The sequence below is a fragment of the Manis pentadactyla genome, chromosome 8 (genome assembly GCF_030020395.1).
Source record: "Manis pentadactyla isolate mManPen7 chromosome 8, mManPen7.hap1, whole genome shotgun sequence".
Lineage (NCBI taxonomy): Eukaryota > Metazoa > Chordata > Mammalia > Pholidota > Manidae > Manis > Manis pentadactyla.
Genome location: NC_080026.1, coordinates 14,879,459 through 14,893,428, shown reverse-complemented (window position 1 = coordinate 14,893,428; position 13,970 = coordinate 14,879,459). Strand labels below are relative to the sequence as shown.

The window sequence follows — 13,970 nt, the reverse complement described above, 5'->3', positions numbered from 1 at the left end:
CACTTCTCGGGCTACTTTAAATCCTATTTTTTCAATCCTATTGAACAAAAGTAGAAAAAACAACAAAGGACTCTCATGAACTAGCCAGGTGAGATGCATCAGACTGCTGTTCACTACACAGGAGCTGATACTAAACAAAATGCTTCACATCCTTCCTCTCATTTGTACTCACAACTCCTCTGTGGGGAAGACGAATCAGATGTATCTGTTAATCCTCATTTCAAAAGTTGGGCAACAACTAAGAACAAAATAAAATCATAGCCAAAAAAAAAGAAATAAACTTAAAACTTTCTGATACAACTTCAAGCTGGAGGACATCATAGAATCTTTTCACAGACTGCTTTTTCCAGCAAAAGCAAATTCAATTTACAAATTAGTTTTGTGCTTCTATTGTTCCTATTAAAAAAAAATGCTTTATATTACATCTTTTCTACAGGCTGAAAAAAATTCACTTTTTGACTTGAAAACATTTTATTTAATTTATACAAATAACTACTAAATACAAAAAGTAGATTAAAACAAAATAGTTATTTTTTTCTGGCAGAGTTTAAATGCACATAATGGATAATTCCGAAGAAAATGCATTTTCCCCACAGCGTTCAGGACTAAAATTCTACTGAAATCTTTGCTCCTAAATCAGTAATATATTCGGTGGTGTCACATGGGTAATGGCTAAATACGTACTGCATAAACTGAAAAAAGTTACAGTCTACACACATACAAATGTGAAGCACTTAAAATGTGAATTTAACTGATAATAAAAGAAAATGTCCATTTCAGAGTATAGTGTTAAAAACATTTCAGTAATAAAATCATAAGACCACATAAAAATAAGCTTTAACATATGCACAAAGCAGTTTTGTAAAAACTGCCAAGTGCACAAGTAATAAATAATTTGCAAGGTTGTGTATAAACAATTCCTAATGTTCAGCATCATTGTAAACATCAGCACATGTGTAAAATGCAGCAAAGTCTGACATTACATTTTGTTTTGCCAAATTGAATTCCTATTATCCAAAGACAGACCAGTGGAGTATGCAGCCAACATTTTGGCAAGTTGGGTCTTTAAAATTAAGAGTAACAGTGCAAGTAAGGAATGCAAAGAATTCCTAGTGCAATAAAGAAGAGAAGCACAGGCAATATTGCTGATTAAAAATTCACCACCTCCTTGAGTTTCCCGTGGGGAGTGTCTAGGAGACCTGTGAAAGATATGCAAAGCCATTGTCTTAATGCCCAGATCTCTTTTAGGATTTCTCTGTGTTCCTCCAGTTCCCTACCTTTGCAACAGTGTCTGTCCGACATTAGTCTCTGCAGTGTGAACAGTTTGTGAAATGCCCAGTTCACAGTCATTGAGCGAGGTTAGGGTGGTTTTGGTGTCTCCCCAACACATGGCTGGGTCGGATGTCTGCCTTGTCAAAGCAGCCATTTGAGGAGGGAGACAGATTCTGTTCTGACAACCAGTCAGGCCAGCATTAGGTCCCAGCTGGACAATGACAACAATGTCAAATCTTCCTTGACACCATCAAAGTGTCAACAGTCAGTTTTCAATTTGTCTAGGGAATTATCAATTTTGGTCAAAGTCTTTTTGATGCGCAGAGCTGTGAGCCTTGCGGATGGATTCTGATACCAGCATTCTTTCATCAGCTTGGCCAGAGAAGTTAATGTCTGAGGAAAGAAAGAACAAACACCAGCGTGAGAAAATCGGTTTTTCGTGGCCCCAGAAGCTGGGAAGATGTGTTAACCATTTTTGCAGAATTTTGCAGGTCTTGTGAAGTTAAAGTGATGTTATTGCCATCTTCTTTAAACAAATAATTAAGGCTTTGACTTGATTTTCAAATGCCACTGATAAAAAAGCTACTCTTGAGTTTCATGAACTCTTCCTTTGGACTCCTAATACTACCAGCTGTTTTTACCAGGTAAATTACATAGGCCAGGCTGGACCCCTTGATTGTTTTATGGATGCTAAAAGCAGTAATAGTAACCCCAAGTTAATATTGAAATTTGCAGATAGGATCATTAATCAATGTCTTAGATTCACTACTACTTAAGAGCAGCAGTGAAGATTTTCAGTGTTGAACCGCTTATGACTGGAATTTCAGATATGCAGGGATGGAAAAGAAGTTAAAAGCATCACTCACAGTCCCTTGTTTTACACATGAAACTGCAATCCTAGGACCAATGGCATAGCAATAAGTCTCCCAATTCCTGGAACTAGCCAAGAGAATTTCTAGGAAATAGAAATTCTTATAAGTATTCCGATTTCCCATTCATCATTAGCAAGATCTATTAGATATGGATCTTTAAAACAGACCGTTTCCTAACCTATTCCACTAAGTCTAAGACCTTTCTTCATGAAATAGGGAGAGAAAGCAATAGGTACCCATGACAGATCACTCAGGAAATATATCAGTGGAAATTCAAGAGTAACAAAAAGAAAACAGCAGAGGATAGTTCTGTAACTAAGAAACTGGCATTCTTACCGGGTCTGAGAACCATCTGTTGGGTATGTTTGGCCGCTGTTGATCCACACAGACCACCTTCCTCATATCTTCAAAACTTGGGTCATTGGGAACCACATCATAAAAGGGTGGCTTGTAATCCTCCACAATACCTTTACACATAGACGAAAATTGTGTTGGGTCAGCAAAAGAATAGACGTTTCCCCAGTGTTCTACTGATGAGTGTCACAGACTAACTTTTATTATCAGTCACAGTGTGTCAGGAAAAAGTACTGTTCACCTTCCTCACTTCAAAGTGATTCTGAAACCTGTAAGTCAGTCTTAAAATAAGTGGATAACAATAAATAGAAGCCCTACAGAAAATCTGAAGAAGAATGATGATTAGAGGAAAATGTTACTTCTCATTTAATTACAATTATTAACAAAATGCTCCAAGACTGTATATAAAGAGCTCCATAGTAATCCACAGGGCACAGTAAATGCAGGACAAAAATCCCTTTGGTGATCAAAATGAGATAAGACATCTAAATAAGATACCCGAATCTAGCAGTTTCAGACCATAAAAAGAAATGAAAAGTTATCCACAAACAAGAGCTAGAGACAAATAGTCCAAAAATATCACCAAAATACCCCTTTTTTGGTTATGAAATGATTAGGGGGGAAAATCATTATAAAACAATCCCTCCCATTGGAAGTTGCGAATAATATGAGGTATTCATTTCCTCATTCCTTCTAGGTGTACTGAACACCGTCTAACTGCCAGGTGCAGCTGTCTGTTTGATGGCTCTATTATTTACTCCCAGACTGAAAGCACAAAACAAAATGTAGAGAAGAACAGTCATACGAGGAGGCGGAAGAAGGGCTGTAAAGGATGGACTCTCCTAAGCAAGGAGGAAAGCAGCTAATTTCAGCTTCTGCGTCGGCCTGGTTTCCAACGCCTTTAGAACCATTTTTTTTTCCCAACAAAAGTACATCAACTCCTTACTTTTCAAAAAGAGTAATTCTACAAATAAAGAAATTTACAACATCCTCATTTGGAATTAGAGAATTGATTCTTCCCCTTGAAACCAAGAAAATCCGCTTTTCCTCCATCATCAAAGGCTTCAACAATGAGGACGGTGCATTACTTGGTTTATCACCCTCTTCAATTCCTCCATGTAACTTTCTTCAATTCCATAATGCCTGACAGGTTGGTGGGGAAGACAAGAGGAAGCTGCGAGGAAAATTATAATTGTTTCTATTTCCAGAAGCCACCCAGAAAGCTTCAAACCCCTTTTCATTTATCAAAGATAATAAATTACTTAACTGTGAGAATCCATTCTCACAAATACCATATAAATGCAAACCTTTTAGATGTAAAATATGACATAATATGAGGAGATGGAGCAAAAAAGTAGTGTTTTAAAATGTATTCAAACTTAAGTGACCATCAGCCTAATATAGATTGCTATATACTTAGAATGTTATATATGAGCCTTGTGGTACCCACTACTTGAAATCTGTAATAGATACATGAAAAATAAAGAAAAATAAATCCAAGCATAATACTAAAGAAAGCCATCAATCACAAGGAGGAGAGCAAGAGAAAAAGGAAGAGAGAAAAACTATAAAAGCAATCAGAAAACAATTGACAAAATGGAAATGAGCACATACCTATCAACAATTACTTTAAAAGTAAATGGACTAAATGCTCCAATCAAAAGACATAAGGTAGCTAGATACATAAAGCAAGACCTATGTATGCTGTATACAGGAGACTCAATTCAGACCTAAAGACACAGAGTAAAAGTAAAGCAATGAAAAAAATATTCTTTGCAAATGGAATTAAAAAAAAAAAACTGGAGTAGCAATACTTAAACAAAATAGACTGTAAAAAAAATGTAACAAAACAAAGAGCATTACTTAATGATAAAGGGATTAATCCAAGATGGTATAACAATTGTAAATTTCTTTGTATCCAACAAAGGAGCATATAAATGAATAAAGAAAATATTAACGTAAGAGAAATTGACAGTAAAACAATGCTAGTAGGGAACTTTAACATCTCACTTATATCAATGAGTAGTTCACCCAGACAGAAAACCAATAAGGAATCAATGACTTTGAATGACACATAAGACAGACAGACTTAGATATACACAGAAACACAGAACGTTCTATCCCAAACCAGCAGAATACACATTCTTTTCAAGTCCACATGGAACATTCTTCAGGATGTGTCACATGTTAGGTTATAAAACAAGGCTCAATACATTTAAGAGGATGGAAATAATATCAAGCATCTCTTCCAACTATAACAGTATGAGACTGGAAATCAATTACAAGAAAAAAAGACTGGAAAAACCAAAAATGCATGGAGGCTAAACAACACACTACAAAACCACCAACAAGTCAATGAAGAAATCAAAATGGAATTCAAAAAATACCTGAAATCTAATGAAAATAGAAATACAGTAGTTCAAAACCTTTGAGACACTGAAAAAGCTTCTAAAGTTCTAAAAAGAAAGCCTTTCAATAAAGAAAAAGCTCAATCTAACCTTTCATTCAAAGGAACCAGAAAAAGACCAAGCAAAGCCCAAAGTTAGTAAAAAGAAGGAAGGAAATAATAAAGATCAGAATGGAAATAAATGAAATAAAAACCAAAAAGAAAAAAATACAAAAGATTGATGAAACTAAAAGTTGGGTCTTCAAAAAGATAAACTTCTTTGAAAAATGATCAACCTTTAGCCAGACTTCACCAAAGAAAAAAAAATCAAATAAAATCAGAACAAGAAGTTACAAACAACACCATAGAAATACAAAGGATTATAAGAAATTACTGCAACAAATTATATGTCAACAAATTGAACAGCCTAGGAAACATGGATAAATTCCTAGAAACATACAATCTTCTAAGATTGAACCAGGAAGAAATAGAACATCTGAACAAACTGATTATTAGTAACAAAATTGAGTCAGTACTCGAAAAGCTCCCAAGAAACAGATGTCCAAGGGCAGATATCTTCACAGGTAAATTCTACCAAACACTTATAGAAGAGCTGATATCTATCCTTCTCAAACTATTCCAAAAAACTCAAGAGGGAAGAATGCTTTCAAATTCATTCTATGAAGCCAGCATTACCCTGATATGAAAATCAGACAGACACTACAAGAAAAGGAAATTACACAGCAATATCCTGATGAACATAGATGCAAAAATCCTCAACAAAATATTGGCAAGCCAATTCACAAATACATTAAAAGGATCATTCACCACAACCAAGTTTATTCCAAGGGATGCAAGGATAGTTCAATATCCACAATCAGTCAATATGATATACCACATTAACGAAAGGGTGAAAGACATATGATCAATATATGCAGAAAAAGCATCTGACAAAAGTCAACATCCATTCATGATAAAACTGGCAATAGAGTGGGTACAGAGGGAATATACCTCAATGTAAAGGCCATCTATGGGAACCCATAGCTAACATTATACTCAGTGGTAAAAGTTGAAAGCTTTTCCCCTAAGAATAGGAAGAAGAGAAGGATTTTCACTCTCATCAGTTTTATTCAACATAGTATTGGAAGTTCTGGGCACAGTAGTCAGATAAGAAAAAGAAATAAGAGGCAAATTGGTAAGGAAGAAGTAAAACTTTCACTATTTGTAGATGACATGATGTTATATATAAAAACCCTAAAGATGCCACCAAAAAACTATTAGAACTAAATGAGTTCAGTAAAGTTGCAGGATGCAAAATCAATATACATAAATATGTTGCATTTCTGTACACTAAAAATGAACTACCAGAAAGAGAAATTAAGAAAATCCCATTTATGACTACATCAAAAAGAATAAAATACCTAGGGATAAAATACCAGAGAAGTGAAAGACCTGTACTCTGAAAACAGTAAGACATCGATGAATGAACTTGAACGTAACTCAAATAAATGTAAAGATATTCCATGCTGATGGATAGGAAGAATCAATACTGTAAAAATGGCCATATTACCCCAAATGCTCTACAGATTTAATGCAATCTTTAGCAATACCAACAGCATTTTTTTTACAGAACTAGAACAAAGAACTCTGAAATTTCTATGGAATCACAATAGGCCCTAAATAACTAAAGTAATCTTGAGAAGGAAGAAAAAAGCTGGAGTTATCACATGCCCTGATTTTAAACTATACTACAAAGCTATATAGTAACCAAAATAGTTTGGTGCTGGTACAACAATAGACACATGGATCAAAAGAACAGCATAGAGAGCCCAGAAATAAACCCACAGTCAATTAATGACAAAGGAGGAAAGAATACACAACAGGGAAAGAACAGTCTCTTCAGTAAATAGTTCTGAGAAAACTGGCCAGCTACATGGAAAAGAATGAAATGAGATCACTTTTGTACAGCATACACAAAAGAAAACTTGAAACAGATTGAAGACCTAAATATAAGACTTGAAACCATGAAACTCCTAAGAGAAAACATAAGCAATAAACTTTTGGGCACTGGCCTTAGCAATTGTTTTTCTGAATACATCTCCTGAGGCTAGGAAAATAAAATAAAAAATAAACAAGTGGGATTACATTCACTCTAAAAAGCATCCACACAGTGAAGGAAACCATCAACAACACAGCAACCTTATGAATGGGAGAATATATTTGTAAATGCTATATCTAATATGGATTAATACCTAAAATATATAAAGAACTCAAATAACTCAATACCAAAAACCCTGAAAAAACCAATTAAAAGTGGGAAAGGACCTGAACAGACATTTTCCCAAAGATATACAGGTAGTCAACAGACACGTGAAAAGATGCTCAATATCACTAATCATCAGGGAAATGGGAACCAAAAACAATGAGATATCACCTCACACCAGTCAGAATGGCTAGTATCAACAAGACAAGAAATAACAAGCATGGGCAAGGATGTGGAGAAACGGAATCTCCATGAACTACTGGTGGAAATGTAAACTGGGGCAGATACTATGGAAACAGTATTGATGTTCCTCAAAATATCAAAAATATAAATATCATATGATGCAGTAATTAGATTCTGGGTAATGATACAAAGAAAACAAAAACACTAATTTGAAAAGATATATGCACCCCTACGTTTATTGCATCATTATTTATAATAGCCAATATATGGAAGCAACCTAAGTGTTCGTCAATAAGATGAATGAGTAAAGAACGTGTGGGATATGTGGTGTGTGAGTACACTATAACAGAATATTGCTCAGCTATAAACGAGCATGAAATCTTGCCATTTTTGACAATATGGAAGGACCTAGAGGGTACTATTCTAAATGAAGTAAGTCAGAGAAAGACAAATACTATATGATTTGACATATATGGAATCTAAATAACTAAATGAAGAAACAAACAAAACAGAAATAGAACTAAAAAATATAGAGAACAAACTGGTGGTTACTACAGTTGGGCAGGGTGGAGAGAAACCGATGAAGGCGATATACTTTTTTTTGTATAAATGAAAAAGACAAAAGCATGGATGGATTTTTAAAACTTAGGATCTAGTGATAGCAAAAACAAATGTCATTATACAAAGCTGAAGTTTTCCTTTGTGTCTATATTTCCTGTATTTTAATCTCGTTAAACGTCCCATATTTTAACAAAAGAAATCAAATTATAATGAAAAATCATTTCATTGTTTATGCCTGGGACTTAAGTACAGCCTCTGTTTCTCCAGTTATCAATTGTTTCCATCTGACTCTGGTCATGTTTGTCCAGAACAAAATAAACCAAGGATTAAACTCTAGCAGTCACGTGAACTCCCTCTGGTCAAAGAACGCAATTATTTCAATCAATATATAGTATATTATGTACCTACTATGTGCAGAACAGCATATTAAATATTGAGGATGATAAAAGTGTAAAACATGCTCTTACTTGCCAATGAACTCAGAATCTAGTGGAAGAGGAGCACAAGCCTTCTCTTTTTTCCTTTGATAATGGATGTCTTGTTAAAAAGAACTTCAAAAATGTTATGCCCCACTACTTACTTTGTATCTCAAAAGGCAAAGACAGATTAGAAATTCCCTATATTTTTACTTGTTAGTTCCTAAGTTATCTCAGTAACCATGTTGATCCCTTAAATACTGTGTTTCAGAGGTTTTGCTTGGCACTGGGGACACAAACAAGGAACAGAGGTCATGCTGGTGATGAAGAACAGAATAAGGGGAAAGGAAGATGTGGAAAAATACAACCAGCGTTACAGGTAGGAGTGGGGAGAAGGGGTGGGGAACGTGGTACTCAGCAGGTTGCAGAAAAGAAAGCATCTGTTTGGTCTTCAAAGTACCAGATCAACTGGGTGTCGGGGCTTGAGAAGACATAGAAAGATAAGGAGTTTGCAAACCAGAGAAGAGCGTGGGGATGAGAATACACCAAGGAGAGGGGACATTCCAGGTGGGGAGAGTGGGCTGGGGAGAACAGGGGTGGGGAGCAGGGGCAAAGTCCCTGTTATAAACAATCCTGAGATGCAGGAGAGATGGAAGGCTGTTCCCTGTGGCTGAAATCTGGTGCGCTTGCTGGTGGGGAGAATGGGAGGTGAAGACAGACTGTAAAAAGACTTGCAGTGTCAAGGTAGGAAGCTACTTACAATTGTTTCTCATTTCTGCCAGCAAGTGGCAACCAAGCTGGGGAGACAGGCAGACAAGTGAACTCTTAAGTCCTTTTCCAACAGCACCCAATGAATGGCTGCAAATCTTGAGCCCAGAAAGAGGACAGCATGTAATCGGGAAAAGTAACTAAAAATGCCAAGTACTTCAAGTGCCAAATGAGTGGGGCAAAGGACACAGAAATGCAGAGGAAAGAGCACTTAACCAGTGGTCAAGGAAGAACAAACTGAGCCAGGCCTTGCTTTTCCACATGAGGCAGCGGGTGTGACTCAAAAGGCCATGAGAAAGAACTCAGAGAAATTCTTCATAACCTCCTCCCCCATGACTCTCAGCAAGTGTTTTCTCCGGGGTATATGTCTATTTGAAAGTTTTCCCTGGGGCAAGTGCATCTTTACTAACCAATATCCCTACGATTAATTTGCTTCCTGGCTCCGAGGAAAGCCCTCGATTGCCACACTTTAGTTCTAACACCTTTAAAGTATGGATCCCAAAGCTGATGTGTGGATAGACAAGAAGGCCCTAGATATACGTCAAAAAAGCAGGAAATGCCAGAGTGGTCTTTCTGAAATGCAAGTGTCGGACACAAGGCCTTCCTCGCGAGCCTGCTCACCCATGCCTGGGACCAGGGGGTTCGTCTTCTCCCCTCCTTGAGAACTGCCTCCGGGACCTACAAGCCTCTCCGCTTCGGTCCTCCCCTGCTAGCCCCCCACCATATCCCACTGCCTCCAGCAAGATCTGTAGAAAAACGGAGGGAAGAGCCGTCATGTCCCTCCTCTACATGCGCTCCGCCGATCACTGCTGCCCACAAGACCGCGCCCCTTCCCACTCCCGTCCTCCGCCACACGCCCGGGCGTCAGCCACACTGGTCACCTGCAGTGCCATCAGCAGGGCCGCCCACTGCCATCACCGTCCCATCTTATTTCTCATCCCCACCTGCACATCTGCTCAGGCTTCTCCACCTGACTAGCTCCCATTCATCTCAGGTGGGACACAGGTCACGTTTCTATCTTCTGAGAAGACAGCCCACCCTGCTGCCACAACTCCAGGCCGCTGGACAAAGTCCACTACCCTCCCTGTACACCTCAACCATACTGGCCTGATCCATTCATTGAATGACTCATCTCTTTAAAATGTGAGCAACTTTAAATTGGATATTTCTTTTGTGTTTTTGCTCTACTGCTTCCTAGAGTGTAATAGAATAGCTAGCATGTTATAGACATGAAATCATATTAATTGAGGGGATGTTGATCATATGTCCATAATCCATTTTCCAAAACCCTTGAGGTTAGACTTGTTTGCACAATTATACTTTCCAAAGGTAATAAAGAGGCACACACCATATTTTCAGTAACACCCTAGCAGAATCTGAGCAATCGCTCACAACCAAACAGATTCCTGCAGTGAAATATATGAACAGTCAGGCTACAGTGGATAAATAAAGGCTCTAAGTAGCCTCATGTCAATTCAGGTAAATGTCAGCTCAGGTGGTCTGCCAAATAAGTCACAAAAAACTTTTCAGGTTTCAAAGCTTTGGGGATTTCTCAATTGCAGATAAGGGGCTGTGAACCTGGCTATACTTTGAATAGTCTGAAGGTGAGGTGAAGAGCCATCCTTGGGATATTGGAAGCATGCAGATCACACTCCTTTCTTTCCTGCAATAGAAACTCATGACCACACAGGAAAACTTCTCCAAGTTCAGAGGTAATGAATGGCAAAGCTAAACTAGCATCCAATTCCCTGTTTACATTCTAGAATTCTTCCCAGCAAGTCAACTGTGACATAATGAAACAGGCTTCTCTCTGCACTGATCTCATGCCACCGTGGGCTCACTTCACATTATACTGTCCCTCCTCACTGTCCTCCAACTCGGGTAGCTGCATCCAATATCCAGGTAACAGGTGAGGGGACAGAGTCCTGGCATCTACATCCATGCAGAGACGTACTGTCAACACTAACTCCTACAGAAATTCAGAAATACTTCAGAGATTAGAACATTACATCTAAAGCCATTTCAGCAAGAATTAGAATGGCTCATATTTGGCTTTTGAGTGGACAATAAGTTAATATAATGTTTCCTTCAAGAGTGGCATTTGGGTGACATCCGTGAGAAAATGTGATTATCTTCATCTTATTAACTGCATATTTATTTTTATAGTTACCTTCCATTTTGTGCCATGTATACTGAATTTCCCATTTCCAGGAAATGATATTAATATCCTTTTAAAACAAAACTAAGTTTGAAAGAGAAAAAAAAGTTAAAGAAAAAGATAAGTACAAGTAGCATTTGAATATGGAAAAAAATCACAAAGGTAGTGTGTGTATGAATGAATCCAGGGAAACACAGAGTTTACAGACAGGCATTCTTCCTGGTAAGGCAGGATTCAAAAAGGTATATCCAAGATTTGTGCTACTTTGCTTAACATTCCTCACAGGACTTTAAAACTTTTATGCTATGGCCCATATCAAAAATGACTAATGCATAAATGGACGAGGCTGGTTGTGGCAGAGGTGCCAACTGCCCAGGGAGTTCTGGTGTCCATAGACCCTGCCTCACTGCCAAGGGCTAAGAGAATCAGCAGGGGCCTTTGGGCATTCTTGTAACCCAGCCAAGCACACTGGCTGGGAGGGCCTGCTGTACCCCTGGGCAAGCTCTCCTTCCTGAAGCAGGAACAGGCTGCAGCACAGACTCTGTCCCTGCTGGGTGGAGGGCGCATGTACCTCGTCAGCTATGTCCTCACCCACCCACCCCACTGCAATTCCTGGGTCTATGGAAGCATGAACACCAAAGTCAAGGCTGTGTTCTCAGATACCAGTGTTAGAAGTAAAAAAGTAATGTCTATTATTGGGATTCTCATCGATGTAGTGTAGTAAAAGTAAGTGGTTTATAGATTACTGTGTGGCCAGACCCCACTAAGAATATTTATTCGTATTAGTTGCCAGAGAGGACAGAAGGCCTGGAGAGATGCAGAGCCAAGCTCGGAGGGAAGCTCTGAACAAGATGCCTTGCATCCCGCATCCTGCCGAAGCCGAAACCAGAGAGAGATGCTCCACAGGAGGGCTCATGAGAACACTGTGTCAATCACCGAATGGTGGGGCTGTGGCAGGATGTAAGACACTTGTCTTGATGGAGTGCTCTCTCCAGGGTGTGTCAAGGAATAAGAGCCACTAAATAGCAAGCAGCACCCCAAAAAAGTTCTGCAGGCTTCAGGACATTTTGTCATGACGTCAGCTGACTGCCCTCCTCTGGGCTTGATCTCTAAATCCGGGACATGAAATTCCAGGAATCAGTGGGGGAAAAGAAATCCATCCTTCCCACTCTACCTCCATATTCCTGCCCCCAGCCGGGCTATAAGCTCAAAAAAACCCAAACAAAACAGAGCAAAACCCTGAAAGAAATTACTCTTATTAATATGAAAAAAAATTTCCCAAGTATGATGATTCTTCCCTTTGTTCAAACCTTAACACATACTAGAATAGTGAAATAAAATTGTGAAACATGGTCTATATTAAGAAAATTAAGAGTCACCACGGTTTCCATCCTAGAGCCCATTGTGCTTAGAACAGAAGCACACGCAGTTCCCTGGCAAGCCCAAGGATTAATTCAAAGAGGTTTTCCCAAGTATGGGTGCCAAGTATTACTCTAACAAGTATTTCCTAGTCCCCACCCCATAAGAGATGCACCTTGGCCAGCCAGGATTTTTCTATGAAACATAAAGTGAAGAGCAGCACAGATGCAGTATCAGAGTGAATGAAGGGTGAGCATACAGGGACGTGGGGAAGAGCCACTGAGACCTGCCTGCACATCATCATTCACTGCCAGTGGAACTGTGATCCCGTGGCTGTTACGGAACATTTATTCCGTGCCAGATACACACCTGGTGCCCTACACACAGGATCACATTTAACCATCCGAACTCTTTGCAGTGAATACTATTAATATTTTTTTCATGATACAACTAATGTAAGTGATCAAGTCAGAGAGTAGGATTTCAGAGTCTGGAATGTTCTAGATTTGGTTCCCCTGCCTCCAGCAGCTCTGGAGAAGCACCCTACATGCACACAGGCTCCTACATGCAGTGCTCTGGCCTGGAGGGGAGCAAAGCCCAAAAACAACATCACAAGAAGGTGTGTAGCAATCAAACATTATAAAGGACCATCTCTCTCCTTCCTTCTAAATGTGTTTGCCTGTACAATCGGCGTATGTTGCCTTTTCAAAAATCCCAGTGTATATTCCGAGGAGAATCTTGGCACCACATTTTCTCTGGGTATGTCTAAGATTAACTGGACTATTGATGACAGTGAAGTACACGTGTCACATAAATGACAACTATAAAATCTACAGTAGACCGTGAGCCCCTGAAGGTAACGGGCCCAAGCTGTTCAGATGATGCTACAGTCAAAGACATGCCAAGGTGGGAGAGTTGAACATAATTTAGCTTTTAAATCTATAAGCAGATGACCACAGTATTGGAGCAACACAACTGTGGAATTTCTGCATATGGGATTCACTGAAGGTTGAGGATCCAGAGAAAGGACTTCTACACTCAAGAAGGAGTATATGCTACAGATGCCTGGAAGGTGCAGTTAAAGGTTCCTGATCAGACCAAAGCTCCACCGCACAAGTGCACAGGCCATGCTGAGCTCGTGTTCAACAGAATCCCTGTGTAAAGTTCTGTCTTCACACCACACTGCCCTCAAGGGACCAGGAAAAAAATGAGTCTGCAGAACTATAAAAGGAGGAAAAGATAAATCCTGCCAGAGAAAACAGAAACATGGGGAAAGCAAGGCTAATGCTTAGCTACAAGACTTTTAAAGGAGAAATGAACTCCTCTTAAACTTGAAAGAGACAGCGAGTTTCACCTATAGCATCAGAACACAAATCAT

At 38.9% G+C, this 13,970-nt stretch overlaps 1 protein-coding gene across 3 annotated transcripts in view; it reads right to left on the bottom strand.

Moving 5' to 3' along the window:
- Positions 1 to 452: 452 nt before the first annotated feature.
- ACVR1 (activin A receptor type 1) overlaps positions 453 to 13,970 on the bottom strand; it is a 69,410-nt gene continuing 55,892 nt past the window's right edge. For all 3 annotated transcript variants that reach the window (XM_036884161.2, XM_036884162.2, XM_057505561.1), the window contains 2 exons: positions 2,481 to 2,611; positions 453 to 1,665 (listed from right to left, as the gene is read on the bottom strand). In XM_036884161.2, the coding sequence (XP_036740056.1) occupies positions 1,531 to 1,665; positions 2,481 to 2,611 (266 nt within the window). In that variant the 3' untranslated portion in view covers positions 453 to 1,530. The remainder of the gene's footprint in view (positions 1,666 to 2,480; positions 2,612 to 13,970) is intronic.